Source organism: Leopardus geoffroyi, chromosome D2, assembly GCF_018350155.1.
Source record: "Leopardus geoffroyi isolate Oge1 chromosome D2, O.geoffroyi_Oge1_pat1.0, whole genome shotgun sequence".
NCBI lineage: Eukaryota > Metazoa > Chordata > Mammalia > Carnivora > Felidae > Leopardus > Leopardus geoffroyi.
In genome coordinates this window covers 61,004,152-61,020,124 of record NC_059334.1, presented here as the reverse complement: position 1 = coordinate 61,020,124, position 15,973 = coordinate 61,004,152, and the positions used below count along the sequence as shown (strand labels likewise).

Sequence of the window (15,973 nt, the reverse complement as noted above, 5' to 3'; positions counted from 1 at the left end):
AAAGCAAAGATAGAGAGAAGGGGTCTCACACTTAAACCTTCACATCTTGACAGCTGGTCAAGCCAGCTGTGCAAACTTTGGGCAGGAGTGGGGGCCATCAAGCCCCCCCCCGCCCCCGCCAAGTAATGAAGAGGAGGGGGACCCCCTACCCAGTCTGGGCCACATGCCCTAGAGAGGGGACACCAGCCCAGGTCCAGAGTGTCTACTCCTTGGAGCCAACCTTGAAACTTAAGCTGGCAGCTGGGGACCCCCCAGAAGGGATAGGGGCCAGCTCTTTCTTCCAGACAGCTCCCTTCCCCTCCCTCTTCCCTGCTAATAGGTATTTCCTGTTTATGAGGCAGCTAAGGCTGCGCTTTTGGGAAGGGATGGTGATGGAGGCTCTCCCCGCCCCCCTCTCCTTCCTAGGGCTGGGCTGGGGAGTCCTTGAGGAGTGCCTGAAGGTTGGGAGGCTCCTCCCTGGGGAAGGAGTGTTCCTCACATTGACCATCCAGATCATCTTTCCTCCTACCCCCTACCAACCCCGCAGCCCCTACGGGTAGGGGGCACTAGAGGGGTCTGCTTCCTGTTGTCTCCAGTCTCGAGGCCCTCAAAGGAGAGAAGCTTGCATGCGAGGGGGAGTTGGGGAAGGCCGAGACTGGATGGAAAAAGGGGGAAGGGAGGAGAGCGTTTTGACTGATGAGTCAGAGCCCGCAAGGGGGAAGGATGGCCTGCAGATTACCCCCTCCCCAGACCAACCTGACGGTCATTCCACTGCCCTCCTCCCCCCAGCAAAACGCAGATCTCAGCCCTAGGGCAGGGGAGGGCGGGGATCATACTTAATTAACCCTTTTGGTTCTAGTTCTAACTGGTTTAGCAGGCAAGGGAGGGGTGGTTAATTTAGGGAGGAGGTGAGTTGGGTTGCTACAGGAATTAGGATAGTGCTTTCCCCGCCCAGGTTGGGGTGGGGGGGCACATGATAAAGGCCCTCCGGAATAAGACGGTAATCTCAGTAGAGAGCTTGGGCGGGGGTCGGCAGTCCCTTTTCCCTCCCAGAGCGTGGCCGGGGTGGAGGGAGAGCTACACCTCAGGCCCACCCTGGCTCCGCCTCCCCCAGTCCCAGCTCCCGCTCCCGCTCCGGCTCAGCTACGCTCCCAACTCGGAGGCACCCGGAGGACGGACACCGAGTGTGAGGCTTTGCCTCTCATTCCTCCCACCGCCCTCCCCCTCTGGGGTCTCTGCCTCCGTCTCCTTTTTTAAAAGCTGCGTCACATGCATGCCGTTCCCCGAACGCTCCCGGCCCCTTGCCGCCCGCCCGCCGCGCGGCGCACGCACGTCGTCGCTCGCTGCGCGCTCGCCCGGGTCACTTTGACACGGCTCTCCCCTCCCACTAGCAGGCAATTAGCATATTAATAAAGCCCAGCCCAGCCAGGCTGGGGCTGGAGAGCGGGCGCCTACGAGAGCTAGTGCGCGAGCGAACGCGGGAGGGAGAGGGGGGCGAGCGGCGGCGGCGTTGGCGGCGGGGAGGGCGGCGGGAGCGCACAGACACGCACACGCACACGCGCACACACGGACACACACTCCGGGGACGCACACCCGCGCGCGCACACGCAGAGGCAGCTCGCCTTCCTGCCTGGCTTCCTTCCTGTCTGCTCCGCGCCTGACAGGCCCCTCGCTGCAGCCAGGGGCCGCCCGCACCGGGCCGAGGCCGGGCCGGGCCGGCGGCGAGGGCAGCGGGGCCGCGGGCGGCGGCGGCGGCTCATGCCCGGCCTGTCCCCGAGCGGGGCGGGCACCGTGACTCGGCTGGGCCCCCAGCGGCGGGCGATGTGAAGATGTCAGTGGGCTGTGCCTGTCCTGGTGAGTGGGGCGCGCGATCGCCCGGCCCCTCCCTCCTTAGCCCTCTCGGCAGATCCCTCACCCCTTGTTTGGCATGAACTTGTGTGGGGGGCGTCGATGGCACGGCGGAGGTCGGGGGCTCTGAGGGGTATAGCGGGCCTTAGTCCGGGGGAGGGTTCTCCCCAACTGCAAATGCGCAGCAGCATAGAGGCAGGGGAGGGGGTGCTAGTGGAGGGGGGGAGAGAAAGAGAGCGAGAGAGTGTGAGTGTGTGTGTGTGTGTGTGTGTGTGTGTGTGTGTGTGTTTTGGTGGGGGAGGCTAATTGAGGAGGGGTTTGGGGGGCTGAAATTCCCAGAATTCCAGGGTGTTAGCCAATCAGAAGTGAGTTTGGACTTTTGACCCCCCCCCCTCAGGTCACCATAGAGTTTTGATTGGCTGGTTTGGGTTGCCCCCCCCTTCTTGCTGCCTATTCGCTTTTACATATCCTGTGATACCCCCCTCAGGGCTCTTTCTGAGGACTGTTTTTGGGAGGAGGGATTGGTTGGGGCCCATCTTGCTCCCCTCCAAATTTTCCTGCCTGTTGCCAGGGAAGGTTAGCCCTCCTGAGGGACGTGAGGTACTCTGGGGAGGGGGGGGGGGGGCTCAGATAATTGGGCCCTCAGGTCTGGCGTCTCCACCGTAGTGGGAGGGGGAAATGTGGCAGCTTCAGCAAGTTAGGAAATAAAGTGGTTTGTGGGAATTGAGGGGAGCAGTACTTGACCTCAAAGTGAGAACTTGGGACAGGACTTAGGCCCAGATCCCCATCTCCCCAAAACGTTTACCAGCTCTTGCTCGTGACGGCCTGGGTCTGAGTTCTTTCCTGGGGAAGGAGAAGGTTGTACCTCACTGCCAGGAGAAAAGAGGGAGGCTATGTGACTGGAGAGGTGGTCTTCAGAGGGCCCCCAAACACTGTCTATCCCCATTCTCAGGACTCTGGGTTCTTGCTTTATGTTCAGGACCCCCTCTTGTCCCAGGCTGGAGTTAGCTTTATTCTGAAAGTCAGGTGTCCCAGGATCTAGCCTGGTTTGGATCCTTTGCTTCTCCACATGCCTTTTCTCTGGGAGCCCCATACTCCACAACTGAACCCTTGCCACACACACGCACACACATGCGCGCGCGCGCGCGCGCACACACACACACACACACACACACACACACACACACACACCCGTCCCCAAGGGAAGCTGCCAGTGCGGAAGCTTCCTTGAAAATCATGTGACACAGGCCAAGCTGGGCTGGGCACACATTTAAAGTGCCTGCTGAGGCTGATGTTTAAGGGGCATGGGGCCCAGAGGTAGGGCTAGTAGAGTCTGAGGATCCTGGAGTATCTGGGTGTGGGAACCCCAGACTCCTGCTTGTAGAGGGTGGGGAGGGGAGGAAAGGGAAGAGCTTGCCAAGCTGGAATCCTGCCTGGCACCATCATTCCTTCTCATACCAGCTTGGTGTGGATGTTTGTATGTGTATTTTCTTTATAATTGCCCTATGCTGGGTACCCCTTCAGATCCTTCCATGCTCGGAGTCCTCCTCATGGCCTTCATCCTCCATCACCACACATAAACATAGCAGAAACTAAGGCTGTGAACAAGCTAGAGGCCTGAATCTTAAATTTTGATTCTTAGTTCCTACAAATGGTGGGTAGGAGATGGGTATGGAAGGGTTGTCAGGTTGGAGGTAGATAAGAGGTTGTTCCTGAAGTTGGGGCAGGGTGCCTGGGTCCAGTAGGAGAAAGGATAAAGTTTCTCCCTCATTTTCTTTGGGAGCAGCATGGGGACAGGAAGAGGACCCATGCACAGAGATGTGTGTGAGGAGGGACAGCTTCAATCAGTGCCTCAAAACACATGTTCCTTTTGTGTGTCTGGGTGGCGTGGCTAGAGGAGAGGGGGCAAAAGATGGTTAAGAGTGGGGTCTTTTTTCCTTAATATGAAGAAGTCTTATGGGTTAATGCCACTGAGAATGGATGGAGGTTAGACTTCAAGGAGAACCAAATGGGGAGGGGACTGAGAGTGGCCTGGGGGTGGGGAATGTTAGGAGTTAGAGTGAGGGAGGGGACCAGACTGGATGGATGGGTGGGAGCACATGGTTGAATACAAGGGCATCCTGGCAGCATGTACAGTACAGGCCCAAAGATCCACCCCCCAACTTGAGCAGGCCTGGGGTGGGGGCCGAGGCGCCCTGGCAGGCCGCCTGCCTGCTGCCTGCCTGCCTGTCTGAGTCTCTCCTTTGTGCTCTGCTGTCTCCCGGCTCCTCCTCCTCCCCCAGCCCAGCAGAGACAGCACATGCCCCACACATGTGACTGAAGGAAGCCAGAGCATACGCAGACCCACACACATGCACACACGGAAGGAAACACCACAAGATACACACACAGACACACACACACACACACACACACACACACACACACACACACACACATATATATATACCCCCAGCTCCCATAGTGCTCCTGGGGTAGGTAATAGCTCCTGAAGCTTTGGTCAGGAGCAGGGAGAACCTCTGCTAAGGGGCATCACCCAGGCACGGCAGGTTGCTGAGGGGACCAGGGCCTGTCTGGGGCAGCGTGTGGCTCAGAAGGGTTAAGGCAGGGAGGAGTAGGGGGAGGGGAGGAGGCAGCAGTGGTGGCGGCTGGGAGCCAGGAGAGGAGGATGGCAGAGCGCCAGGCCAACGGGAGGCCGGGCACAGACAAAGGAAGGGGGGCAGGCACACTGGAGGCCTGGGTCAGGGAGCCCCAGGGGCCCGGGCAGGGGGCAGTGCTGGTACCTTATCCTGTGGGTTAGGGCAGGCTGCTGCCCTTCAGAGTTCCCACCTCCAGGAGAGGTACTCTTCCTCTTCGCTCTTTCATCACCTTTGTTATTCTTTGCTGCTCTGCTTTCTCCCCACTGCCCCCCAACCCCTCCCCTCCCTGCTCCACCAATTTTAGGGCCATCTAACTCAGACTTGCTTTCTTTAGTTGCACCTCTTCTGCTCCTGTGCAAATGGGGGAATTAAGTCAGAAATGAGAGAGGAGCAGCCTTGCTAGAAAAGGGGAACCAGAAGAAGGGCCCCGTTTTGAATGATGTGCCAGAGTCTTGATACATCTTGGTATTTAGGGGCCCTTCCTTCTGAAATTTGAGGAGACAAACTGGGGGTTCTGAGCTCTAGACTGGGGGCAGAAGCCCGAGCACACGCCCATCCCTCTTTCCCGGGTAGACAGTCATTTGGGGCCTGGAGTGGCCATTCCTTGGAGGGGGAAGGGAGTAGGAATGGTTGCAGTGCCCCAGGGCTGGGCTTGTATGAGTGGGGTTAGAAGTCCAGGGTTCCAGCTCAGGCTCTCCTGTCTCACTATAATCTGTTCGAGTGAGCATAATATTTGGCCCTGTATTCAGTAAGAATCTCTTGAGGTATGGCCTACGAATGAACTTTGGAAAGTTTAAAGGCATGAAACAAACAACAGGAATTGTCCCGTAAGTGGAGGATAAGTGTAGTCATCCTAGAGTTGTGCTGTTAATTTGGGACTCAGTGGAATATTTCAGTTCCCGGTGGTTTCAATTCTGGGCAGAATGTTGCAGGGTCTGGCTGAATGTTATAGATTTCAGTATGTTTGTGAAAGCTGGAGCGTATCATATGGCTAGACTGTGATGGAGAATGGTGTGCAGGTTTCAGGGAGGGTGGTTTATGGGGTTAGTCTCTGGGTAACAAATGGCCAGGGTGTGCACATAATAGTCTGTCACAGGTTCTGGAGGTATAATGCAGTTTGGGTGTGTGTATTGGGGTCCAAGGGCATGTGTCACAGGTCCCAGTGGGTAAAGAAGTCAAAGTATGTCATAGGCTATGTGTGTGTCCTGGGTTTGGGTTTATCTTGCATTTGAGGTATGTCGCAGGTTGAAGTGTGTATTAGGGACTGATTTATGTAAAAGTAAAATGAGTTTTTTACGTGAGGAGAATGTTCACAGAGCCAGATGCAATATTATTGCACAACCAGTGTGTCTATCATGAGAAACCTTGTCATGGGGCTGTGTGAATGTGGTTGGCGCCGCAAGGTGGGGCATAGGGAACAGAGACTCAAATTGCAAAGAAGTAGGAAGGCTGTATGGCTGCACCCCGTCGTGTGTTGTGTGCTGTGGTGTGTGTGTGTGTTTCCTTTTTCCTATGTGTCCGGGTAGTAGACCTGGACCACTACCCAAGTTTTAGAAACACCTCCTCTCTTGGGAATTCCCCCCCCTTGCATTGGAGAACATGCTTTACTTCAGTAACCACATACCTTTTTTTTCCCCTGGGATGGTGGGAGGATTCAGCAGCAGACTAGGCCCTTTCTGGGGACCCTTGGATGGGCAAATTTGCCTTCCCCAGTTCTGACAGTGCCTCTTTCCCCTGCACCCACCCGACTCTTATGGTGGGGGTTAGGGAAGGGGGCTAGGAACTTAGCTGGGTTGAGGGCAGGGAGCCTGGAGTGCCCCCCTCCCTGCAATCACTGTTTACAGGTTGAAGCAGAGTGTGGCTCTGTCAAAAATAACCCCTTGGAGGTTTCCCCCAGCTGCTCTGGGATTTCACCAGGGGCTGAAGCCCAGGGTGGCAGCTCAGGCCAACCTTCAACCCCAGAGATCACAGGGGAGAGGAAGAGAGATTTGGGGGACATTGGGGAAGCAGTTTGAAGATACTGGGAGTCTCCAGGGAGGAGAGCACTCTTCTCCATCCCTGTCAGTGGCTCCAGCTCTCCTGCTCATCCCTGAGCACCAAGCTTGGGGCTGGGATGGGGGCATTTCAATTCCTGGCCCCACACACCTCCCCTCCATCCAGGTCTCTCCCCAGGCCCAATCTGTTCTGTCTCCATCTCTCCCTCCCATCTCTCTCGGTCTCTGTCTCTCTTTTGTTTTTCTCAGCAGTCCTCCCTGCCTGCCTCCGTCTCTCCCTCCCTCCCTCTCTCTCCCTCTTCCTCTTTCCTCGCAGGGAGGGGGCGGGGCCAGTGGGGGCAGCTCCACCCTCCGCCCGCCCTGGGGCCTCATTCTGAGAGAGGCTCGGAGAGCGGAGAGCGAGCGGGGAGGGAGGGCTAGAAAGGGAGAAAAGGCAGGGAGCCGGCGGGCGCTGCGTGTGTCTGTGCGTGTGCAAGTGTGAGTGAGTGTGAGTGCTGGGCCCTGTCTCTCCTGGTGCCCTGGCGGAGGGGCCTGGTGGCCTGGGGAGGGCGGGCGGGCTGCTTGGAGGCAGAGGCAGCGAGAGGCGGCGGCGGGGAGAGCCGAAGAGGAGGAGGAGGAGAGAGGAAAGAGCGGAGCAGCCATTGTTGAGGGAAACCTTGCAAACAAAGAAGGCTCCGGACTCCCCGCGGCCCCCCGCCCCCCAGGCCGGCCCCCTGGCCCCTAGCCCCCGGCCCAGTGGCCATTGTAACTTTCCCCCGGGGCTGTGGCCGCCGCGGGGCGGGCCGAGGCTGTGTGTGCGAGTCTTTGTGCGGCCCGCGGAGTGGAGCTCTCAGCCAGGCCTGCCTGTCCCACTTGGGACATGAGCGGCTGAAGTTGGCCCCCTCAGCCCTCACCCCTGCCAGGGCTCCGCTGGGCTTCCAGCTGCTCCCCGCACCTCTCTTGGCCCCCTCAGTTCTCCCAGGTAAGTCTGGGCACCATGCAAGCCTGTTGGGGGTGGGCAGAAGATCCTGGGTCTGGCCCAGGCCTGGTATGCTTGCTGGGGCAGAGGTGCCCCAGCTCAGAGAGGCCAGGACTCTCAGGCTTGCTGACCTGTGGTCAGCCCCCAAAGGAAGGGGGCCTGCCCTCAGGTCAGGCTGGTTACCATGGAAATGCTCAGCTGGAGGTGCCCCCCTCAGCCCCAGGATGCAGCTTCCATCCTGAGAAACTTTACTAGTTCTGGGCTCTTCCTCTCTTCTCCCTCCTTCTAAGGGCTCCCAGATTGCTTGGGGATGGGGGGGGGGTGTATGTGTGACTCCGAGGCTGATGACACATCCCCTTCACCCCCACCCCCACCTTGCTCTCTCTACCCCTGTTGCTGGGGACAGGCAGTAACAGGGACAGATGGTCTGGGTGATGTTCCCTCCCCTTCTCTTCTCACTCCCAAGCCCTTGTGCTGGGGCTACTGGGAGTTGCTATGGCTCTGGAGAGATGCTGAGTTTGTGTCCATTCACTGGAGGTATAAATAGAGGCCTCAGAGCTTCAGGCTTTAGCTCTTCAGAGCTGTTCCCCAGCCCCAGGCAATGTTTGTCAGGTCTCTGGTGAGAGAAATTGAAGCTCTGAAACTTTTTTCAGAATCAGAGAGGAACCCAGGTGTGCTTCCTCCCTTCTGAGGGTCCTGAGCTGACACATTTCTTCAGATAGCCCTGAGACTGTGGGGCAGGGCCAGTGATGCCTTTAGGGAAAGGATGGCTTCCTTAGGGGGCAAGGGCAAGGTCTGGTAATCTAGACTCTTGGGTTCATTGACTAGACCCAGCCTCTGGTAGACTTTGGGAGTTTGGGCTTCCTATGTGGCCTTAGTATACCTGTCTGTGGAGTGGGGAGACTTGGAGCTGGGTGGCACTGTCTCTTTCCTAAGGATACAGGCTCCTCATTCAGTCCAAACTGGCATGTGAAGGTTGTGTGTGCTGTGCTGGGAGCATGTGGATGTGGCCTGCGAGAGAGCATGAACGGGGCAAGGGCCTGTTGCAGTCACCCTGATCCTGCCTGGGGCTGCTGGGTTCCAGCTCTTGGTAGGCATGTTGGAACGAGCTGAGGGTGGAAGCCTGCTAGGCAGGATGAGGCACACGCGTGTGCAGGCACACACAAGCTTTGAGTCTTGGCACCTTCAGGAACTGTGTAGCGTAAGCCCCTCTGGGACCCTCCGTTTGCCCATATTGTGAGGAGGGGGCCCTGGAGAGATAATTAAATGATGTGTGTTGGCACAGGGTCTTCCTTTGTCTCTTTCCCCTAAGGAACAAAATAGATTTTGTATTTAATTTGGGGAGGGGGCTTAGATACGGCCAATATGGCTGCCCTTCCAAATGCAAACAAGTTTTGGGGTGGCTAGGAAGCACCTATGACTGGGTTTAGAACCTTTGGTGCTGTGTCTCAGTTTCCCTTCCTATCTGGTTGGGAGGGGGAAAATAGAATTGTAGGGGTGCCTGGCTCGTACCCAACTATGAATGTAATACTTCTTCTAGTCAGGAAATAGTATACCAGGAACAGTGTGCTGCTCATTGAGGTGGAGAGGTGACACATGTGCACATACACAGAGACACGTGAGCAGAGACCCCTGTCTAGTTACCACTTGCCTCCTAGACTAAGCCCCCTGGAGCCTAGATTTCCTCCTTCCGAGACCTAGGTTTGTAAGTAGAGTGGAATCCATTGGAGGTCTGTCTATCTCCCTCCCCCACTGCAAGTCTCAGAAGTGAGAGGAGGTTGAGGCTTTGGGTTTCTGGTTTGGAGACAATACTAGACCCATGGTAGCTGTGGGGGAGGGGGCTGGGCTGATAAGGGAGTGGCCGTTGGTGGGGGAGGCAGAAGGCCCAACTGGTTATCTGGTGGGAGGCACCCAGCAGGCACCCACTCCCCTTTATCTTTCTATTCCCTGCCCTCCTGAGACCCTGGGGGTGGAGGAGGGGCAGGGAGTTGGCAAAATCCCGGTTCCGGTTCCGTTCCCCAAGCTTGGTCTCCAGAGGGCATTAGAGGGGTGGAAATACTATAGGATATGGGAATCAGATCTGGGCTCAAGTCCTAGCTCTGCCAATTGCTACCTCTGTGATCTTGGCAAGTCCCCTCGAGCTTACCGTTGCCTCATCTGTAAAATGGGGATTTTATAGTTGACCCTGCTACCTCACAAGGTTGTTGTGATGAGTGAACAATACTAGGTGGATGTAAAGGGAATTTATCAAAATTAAATTGTAATGTTTGGATATTCATTTATTCTATGGAGTTGACATTTCTTTGCTGCTTCAATTCTATCATCCAGGGCTCAGCACATGAAGAAATGGGGTCTTGGGTATTAGGGCTGAGTACATCTAGTTTCATAATAAAATAAAATTGGAGGCAGATTTAGAAGCAGAGGTAGGTGTTCCATAGGGTAGTCCCCCTCCCCTAGTCCACCCACTCTGGGTGCTCTGGAAGACCAGTCCCTTTCCACACAATCTAGTAGACTTCCAGGAAAGCTCCCTGGGACTCAGGGCACCACTTCTCTTTTTCCCTTCTAGGTTGTTCCTCAAAGTCATTCAAGCTGTACTCGCCGAAGGAGCCCCCGAACGGCAACGCCTTCCCTCCTTTCCATCCCGGCACCATGCTAGATCGGGATGTGGGGTGAGTCTTATCTACTTCCCATCCCTTCTCCAGATGGGATCCTGCCTGAAAGGGGGAGGGAGTGACACCCCCAATAATTCCTGTCTTCCACTCCCATTCTCATAGCCTCTTCCCTTACACAGCCCAACTCCCATGTACCCGCCTACATATCTGGAGCCTGGGATTGGGTAAGTGGAGTCCAGTGAGGAGGGAGGTGCTTTCCATTACATGGGGGAAGGCAGAAGTGGGGGTGGGGTGGAGTGGGGAGACCCTCTTTCTACTGACCTCCTTTCTTCACTTTTCCCAGGAGGCACACACCATATGGCAACCAAACTGATTACAGAATATTCGAGCTTAACAAACGGCTTCAAAACTGGACAGAGGTATGGCTAGGGGAAAGCGGCTGGGAAGGGGGAGGGCCATCTGGGAACCCCTGGGATGTCTTCTGACATACACACACAAACACCTCTCCCTGTGCTCCTTAGGAGTGTGACAATCTCTGGTGGGATGCTTTCACAACTGAGTTCTTTGAGGATGATGCCATGTTAACCATCACTTTCTGCCTGGAGGATGGACCAAAGAGATATAGTGAGTGGCCTTTGGGGGTCCTGCTGGTTCTGCTATGAGAGCATATACTTCCTATGTCCTTCTAAGGACTGGGAGTAGGTATTTGTCTCCGGGGATCTGTCTTGGCAGTTATGGCATCTGCCTGACCCTCTTACAAGTCCTTCTGTTCTAATGAGTTTGTCCCATCTCTACAGCCATTGGCCGGACCTTGATCCCACGCTATTTCCGCAGCATCTTTGAAGGGGGTGCTACGGAACTGTACTATGTGCTTAAGCACCCCAAGGAGGCATTCCACAGCAACTTTGTGTCCCTTGACTGTGACCAAGGCAGCATGGTGACGCAGCATGGCAAACCCATGTTCACCCAGGTCAGCAACCCAGCTGGATGTGGAATACTGAAGCACCTGGGTTTGATTCCCCTCCTTGCTCCCAAAATGTACTCAACTGTTCCCTAGGGAGGCAAAAGGGGAAGTGGCAAGACCAGAAGGGAGGGGCAGGCATGGTGCAACATCCATCAGATGCTTACTAAGTTTGTACATGACAGTTTTCTGGGCTGCAGGGGCACACCAGTGAATGAGAGCCTGCCCTCATAGAGTTTATAGCAGATGAGTGTATCACTAGCTACTTGGGAAGAGGACAAGGGTCTGTTAAGCATTTCTACTTTGTGTGTGTATGTGTGTAAGAGCCAGGGGTGTGACAGGTAGATGAGGGAATGGTCTTTGTCAGTTATGCACCCAGATTTATGTGCAAGTGGCAGAAGTGTGTTCAGTGGGAGAGTTGTGAGCAAACGGGAGAGCAGGTATATTTTCAGGCACGTGGGGAGAGGGCAGAGATGTGACAAGCTTGTCTCCAGGTGTGTGTGGAGGGCCGGTTGTACCTAGAGTTCATGTTTGACGACATGATGCGGATAAAGACGTGGCACTTCAGCATCCGGCAGCACCGAGAGCTCATCCCCCGCAGCATCCTTGCCATGCATGTGAGTTGTGGGCAGGACCCAAAATGCGAGGGTGAGGGCAGGCAGTGGGAAGAATGGATGGAATAAGGTCTGCCATTTCCTGACAGTGACCTCAGACAGAGGGTTAGAGTATCTCCATCTGAAAAATGGGTTTCATAACAGCCCCTCTTCTCTCTCTGGAGTGTCATGAGGCTCAGTGATAGGGCAGGTGAGCAGATGCAGCCCAGGTTCTAGTCTTTTTCTCCCCATCTAGGCCCAGGACCCCCAGATGTTGGATCAGCTCTCCAAAAATATCACCCGGTGTGGGTTGTCCAATTCCACTCTCAACTACCTCCGAGTGAGTCCTTGATCACCCAGTTTCTGCCCCATCCCATTTGGAGTCCGCTCCATGTCTCTCTCCTGACAAGCCACCTCCTCATCTCCCCCCAGCTCTGTGTGATACTCGAGCCCATGCAGGAGCTCATGTCCCGCCACAAGACCTACAGCCTCAGCCCCCGTGACTGCCTCAAGACCTGCCTTTTCCAGAAGTGGCAGCGCATGGTAGCGCCCCCCGGTGAGTGCCTTGCACCTGCACCTGCTCTAACCAGGATCTGATGAAGCACCCCAACGCTCTCTCTCTGTCTCCTCATGAAGCCCCTTTCTCACTCCTGGGTCTGCAAGATTGGGATCAGGGTAGGCTCAGGCTCCTTAGGAGCCAGAATGGGGAACAAGGGACCCAGGGCCTTGCCCTTCCTGAGTCTCCTTTTCCTTGGCACAGCGGAGCCCGCGCGGCAGCAGCCCAGCAAACGGCGGAAACGAAAGATGTCAGGGGGCAGCACCATGAGCTCGGGGGGTGGCAACACCAACAACAGCAACAGCAAGAAGAAAAGCCCAGCCAGCACCTTCGCCCTCTCCAGCCAGGTACCTGTAAGCATCTCGGCTTTCTTCTCTCTTCTGGGCTGCCCTACTGCTGACCCCTGACCCTTGACCCTGTCCCAGCCTGAGCTCACTAGCAGGCATAGAAGCAAAAACAGTTTTTCCTGGTGTAATGTGCCAGCATGAGCTGGCTCCTGTCACTGATGAGAGTCCTTGTCAGTCAAATGCCATGGTTGTGATCACAGACTCAGACAGAACATAGGACATAAAGGGACAGAGACAGCCATGAGAACATTTGGGTGTTCAGGATAGACAGCTTAGGGGCACACATACCATCAGAGACCCACACACTCACACTGACAGAGGGACACATAAATTTGAACGTGTGCGAATCTAGAATACACATATGTACATGCACACGCTTTCCCCATTGGTGTTTTTCTTTTTTTTTTCTTTTGATCTGCTCCCTCCCTATTATATGTGGACAGAAGTTTAGGAGCCCCCTGAAGTTTGGGGGAGATGAACTAGGGAGCTAGGGGAGTAGATTGACTTCTAGAATCTAGTACGTGTGGGTCAAAGCCTGTGATGCTCTGCAGTCCTTCAGTGGGAAGGATTCCAGGGGCTGAGGGTGTCAGAGGATTTGGGGTTTTAAACTTGGGTATGAGAAGGGGTTGGGGGTGTTGAGTTTCCTGGGTGGGTATTGGGGCTCTGGGGGTATCTGCTGCCCTGGGCCGGGCGAGCCCCTGCCCCGATTATGTTTGGGGACCTCCGCCACTCTCAGGATGTGATGGTGGTGGGGGAGCCCACCCTGATGGGCGGGGAGTTCGGGGACGAGGACGAGAGGCTCATCACCCGGCTGGAGAACACCCAGTTTGACGCGGCCAACGGCATTGACGACGAGGACAGCTTTAACAACTCCCCCGCCCTGGGCGCCAACAGCCCCTGGAACAGCAAGCCTCCATCCAGCCAAGAAAGCAAATCGGAGAACCCCACGTCACAGGCCTCCCAGTAAAGGTCTTTCCATGGCCACCCAGCGCTCTGCCTGCCTGCCCCACCCCTCGCAGCCCCAGGGAGCAGAAGACAGAATGAAGAGACTGAGCATCTAAAATGGGCAGCCTCCATCCACCCACTTCAGGGAGGAACTGGACTCGCTGGGGGCAGGTGCCAAGATTTGCCCCCCAGTGGCCCTGGGCTGGGCCTGGCCTCTGCAGAGCCTTTTTGGGGGAAGGGGGTACTCATGTGGATGCCTACATGGACCCTGGGCCTCTGAGAAATGTCCTGATCACCCCCCAGGGCATTTACATCCATCCTCACCCCAGGTTCTGGGTTCCCAATCCTCCTGACTTCACCCCCTTCAAGCCAGGGTTGTCTATTCCACAGCCCTTAGGGACTTAAAATTATGGGGCTTGGTTGAGTGCCCCTTTCCTAAACCTTCCCCTAGGTGGCTGGTAGTAGAGGGGTAAACCTCTGGCTCCTCCCTGCAGCCACCCATCCCAGCTCCCAAGTTTTTTAAAAAATAATATTATTAAAAATGTAAGTTTAAAAAAAAAAGTCACACATGTACCCCCTCTTCCCCTTATTAAAAGTCCAGCTACCTCCCTACTCCAGGCAAATCCGGGGCTTAGGGCCCACGTGGAGGTGAGTGTGGGGTGTGGGGGGGTATGCATTAACATTTTATACAGTTTGAGAGCTTCAGACCAAGGAGATACTTTGCCATCTCTCTTCCCTTTTCCTCTGGGTGACTGGAGTTGGGGAAGGCATGCCTTGGGGTAGGGGGCCTTTGATGGCCTCACCTTTGTGACAACCCCCTGCTGTTGTCTCTGTCTTCCCATCCTCCAGGACTCTGGCCTGCCCTCCTAGTGCTTGTGACTCCCTCCCAGCCCCAACCCCCTCCCCCATGGTGTGTATATTCTTTACAAGTCCTCCACTAGAGCAGCTGTCTTGGATGGGGGGAAGGGAGGCTCCCTCCCTTAGGAAGTGTGGAGGGAAGGGAGCAACCTTGTTTGTTGCTGTTTTTTTGTTTTGTCTCAGTTGGGCAGGCATGGGATGGAGGGGGAGGGGCTCGTCCACTCTCTCCAGCACTCTCTTTCCCCAACTCCTCAAACTGTGTATCTGGTCCTCCCCTGTCCTCCACAGAGGGGAAGGAGCCACTGAGGATGGCCCAGCTCTAAGCCCACCTGGGAGCAATAGACCTGTGTCCCCCAGCTGAAGTAAAGGTCTTCATCTCCAATATCCCTTCCATCCTTTTCCTCATAGAAGGGAGTGGGGAAGCAGCCAGGATCCTCAGCTCTATTTCACAGTTGGACACACGGATGCTCTGGGCCCAGGGTGAGGCCAGGAGCAGGGTCCCGTGGGTCTGGGCCCAGCTCTGTGGCTTCGCTGCCTTTTCCTGTGGCCAGTTCCAGAAGTGTTAGCACCACCTCTCTCCCCACTCTTCCTTCTGGATTCTCGGGTCCCCCACACCCAGTTTCCTTAACTCCAGCTGCCACTGTTGGAAGGGTATTGTGTCAGGAGCTGAGGGGTGGGGTGGGGAAGATGGATGTCCCACCCCAACACCCCAAATGTAATGCCTTTTTTTTTTTTTTTTTTTTTTTTTTTTTTTTTTTTTTTTGGGCCATTTGAGTCATGTATGGTACCGATCAATAAAGAGACTTTTTGGTTTGAGAGTGTCTTGGTTGGTCATTGCTGCCTAATAACCACTAAGTTCCAGGCAGTCTTTTCTCCCTCCTTCATGCAGTCCCTTAGGGACCATGACTGGTCCCTAAGACCAGTCATTGGAAAGGAGGTAGGAATTAAGCTTGTGGATCCCCCTTCAGTCTCATCTCACAATGCCCCTCACTCTTCCACCGTTGCTCCTCCTGTCCCAGGCTGGCCCTGTCTCCCTCAAAAGTTGACTTTTCCGCCCTCTGGGGCTGTTGTTCCTTGCCCCTAACTGTCCTGGCTGCCAGACAGGTGGCCCTGAGGCAGGGTATCTGGGATAGAAGGCCTTGGATCAGGCTTTTGGAGGGGGAGGGATCCTTGCGGAGGAGGGTGCTTGGGTTTGAGGAGCTTTGGGTGGTTAGAATGACTGGGAGACTTGGTCCTATTTTTGATAGATTCTTGCCCCTATCCAGCCTCCAGCCTCCTGCTCCTATCGGGCCCAGCCCAGCTGAGCTGTCTGAACTAGGATTCCCTGATGTTAGGTCTTGGGTGGGGAAGTAAGAGTAGCTTGATTGATTGTACCCTTGCTGACTTTGGGTGGGGACACAGGAGGATGCCTGAAAACGGTTGCTAGGAGGCAGCCTGAAGTTCCTTAGGTGGAAGGAAGAATAGGGTGCTTTCCAGATTCCTTTCCAGGTGTTTACTCCCCCCGCCCCAAGTCCCCTCCTCTCCCACCATTTAAGAAGATTGGCAAGATAGGGAAACCCTGCTGTGGATTGGGGACAGGATCTTAGCACCTACCAAATCCCCCTATCCAGACTCCCATTTTCATCCCAGGGAGGGGAATCGGGCCTTTCAGACTATTCCCCCACTAAATTCTCTGGATTTGAA

General features: G+C 55.5%; 1 protein-coding gene across 4 annotated transcripts; it reads left to right on the top strand.

The window, feature by feature from the left end:
- Nucleotides 1–1,495: 1,495 nt before the first annotated feature.
- On the top strand, nt 1,496–15,108 carry LDB1 (LIM domain binding 1). 4 transcript variants are annotated; one of them, XM_045438672.1, is made up of 11 exons: nt 1,496–1,833; nt 9,985–10,087; nt 10,210–10,254; nt 10,374–10,449; nt 10,552–10,654; nt 10,828–11,000; nt 11,486–11,608; nt 11,841–11,924; nt 12,017–12,140; nt 12,345–12,487; nt 13,224–15,108. In XM_045438672.1, the coding sequence occupies exons 1-11, from the start codon at nt 1,809–1,811 to the stop codon at nt 13,452–13,454; spliced, it is 1,230 nt and encodes a 409-aa protein (XP_045294628.1). In that variant the 5' UTR covers nt 1,496–1,808; the 3' UTR covers nt 13,455–15,108. The 4 variants fall into 4 exon arrangements, with proteins under 4 accessions (XP_045294628.1, XP_045294625.1, XP_045294626.1 ...); XM_045438669.1 differs by having other exon boundaries at nt 1,602–1,833; nt 12,345–12,493; XM_045438670.1 differs by having other exon boundaries at nt 1,826–1,833; nt 10,193–10,254; nt 12,345–12,493.
- The last annotated feature ends 865 nt before the right edge of the window (nt 15,109–15,973 follow it).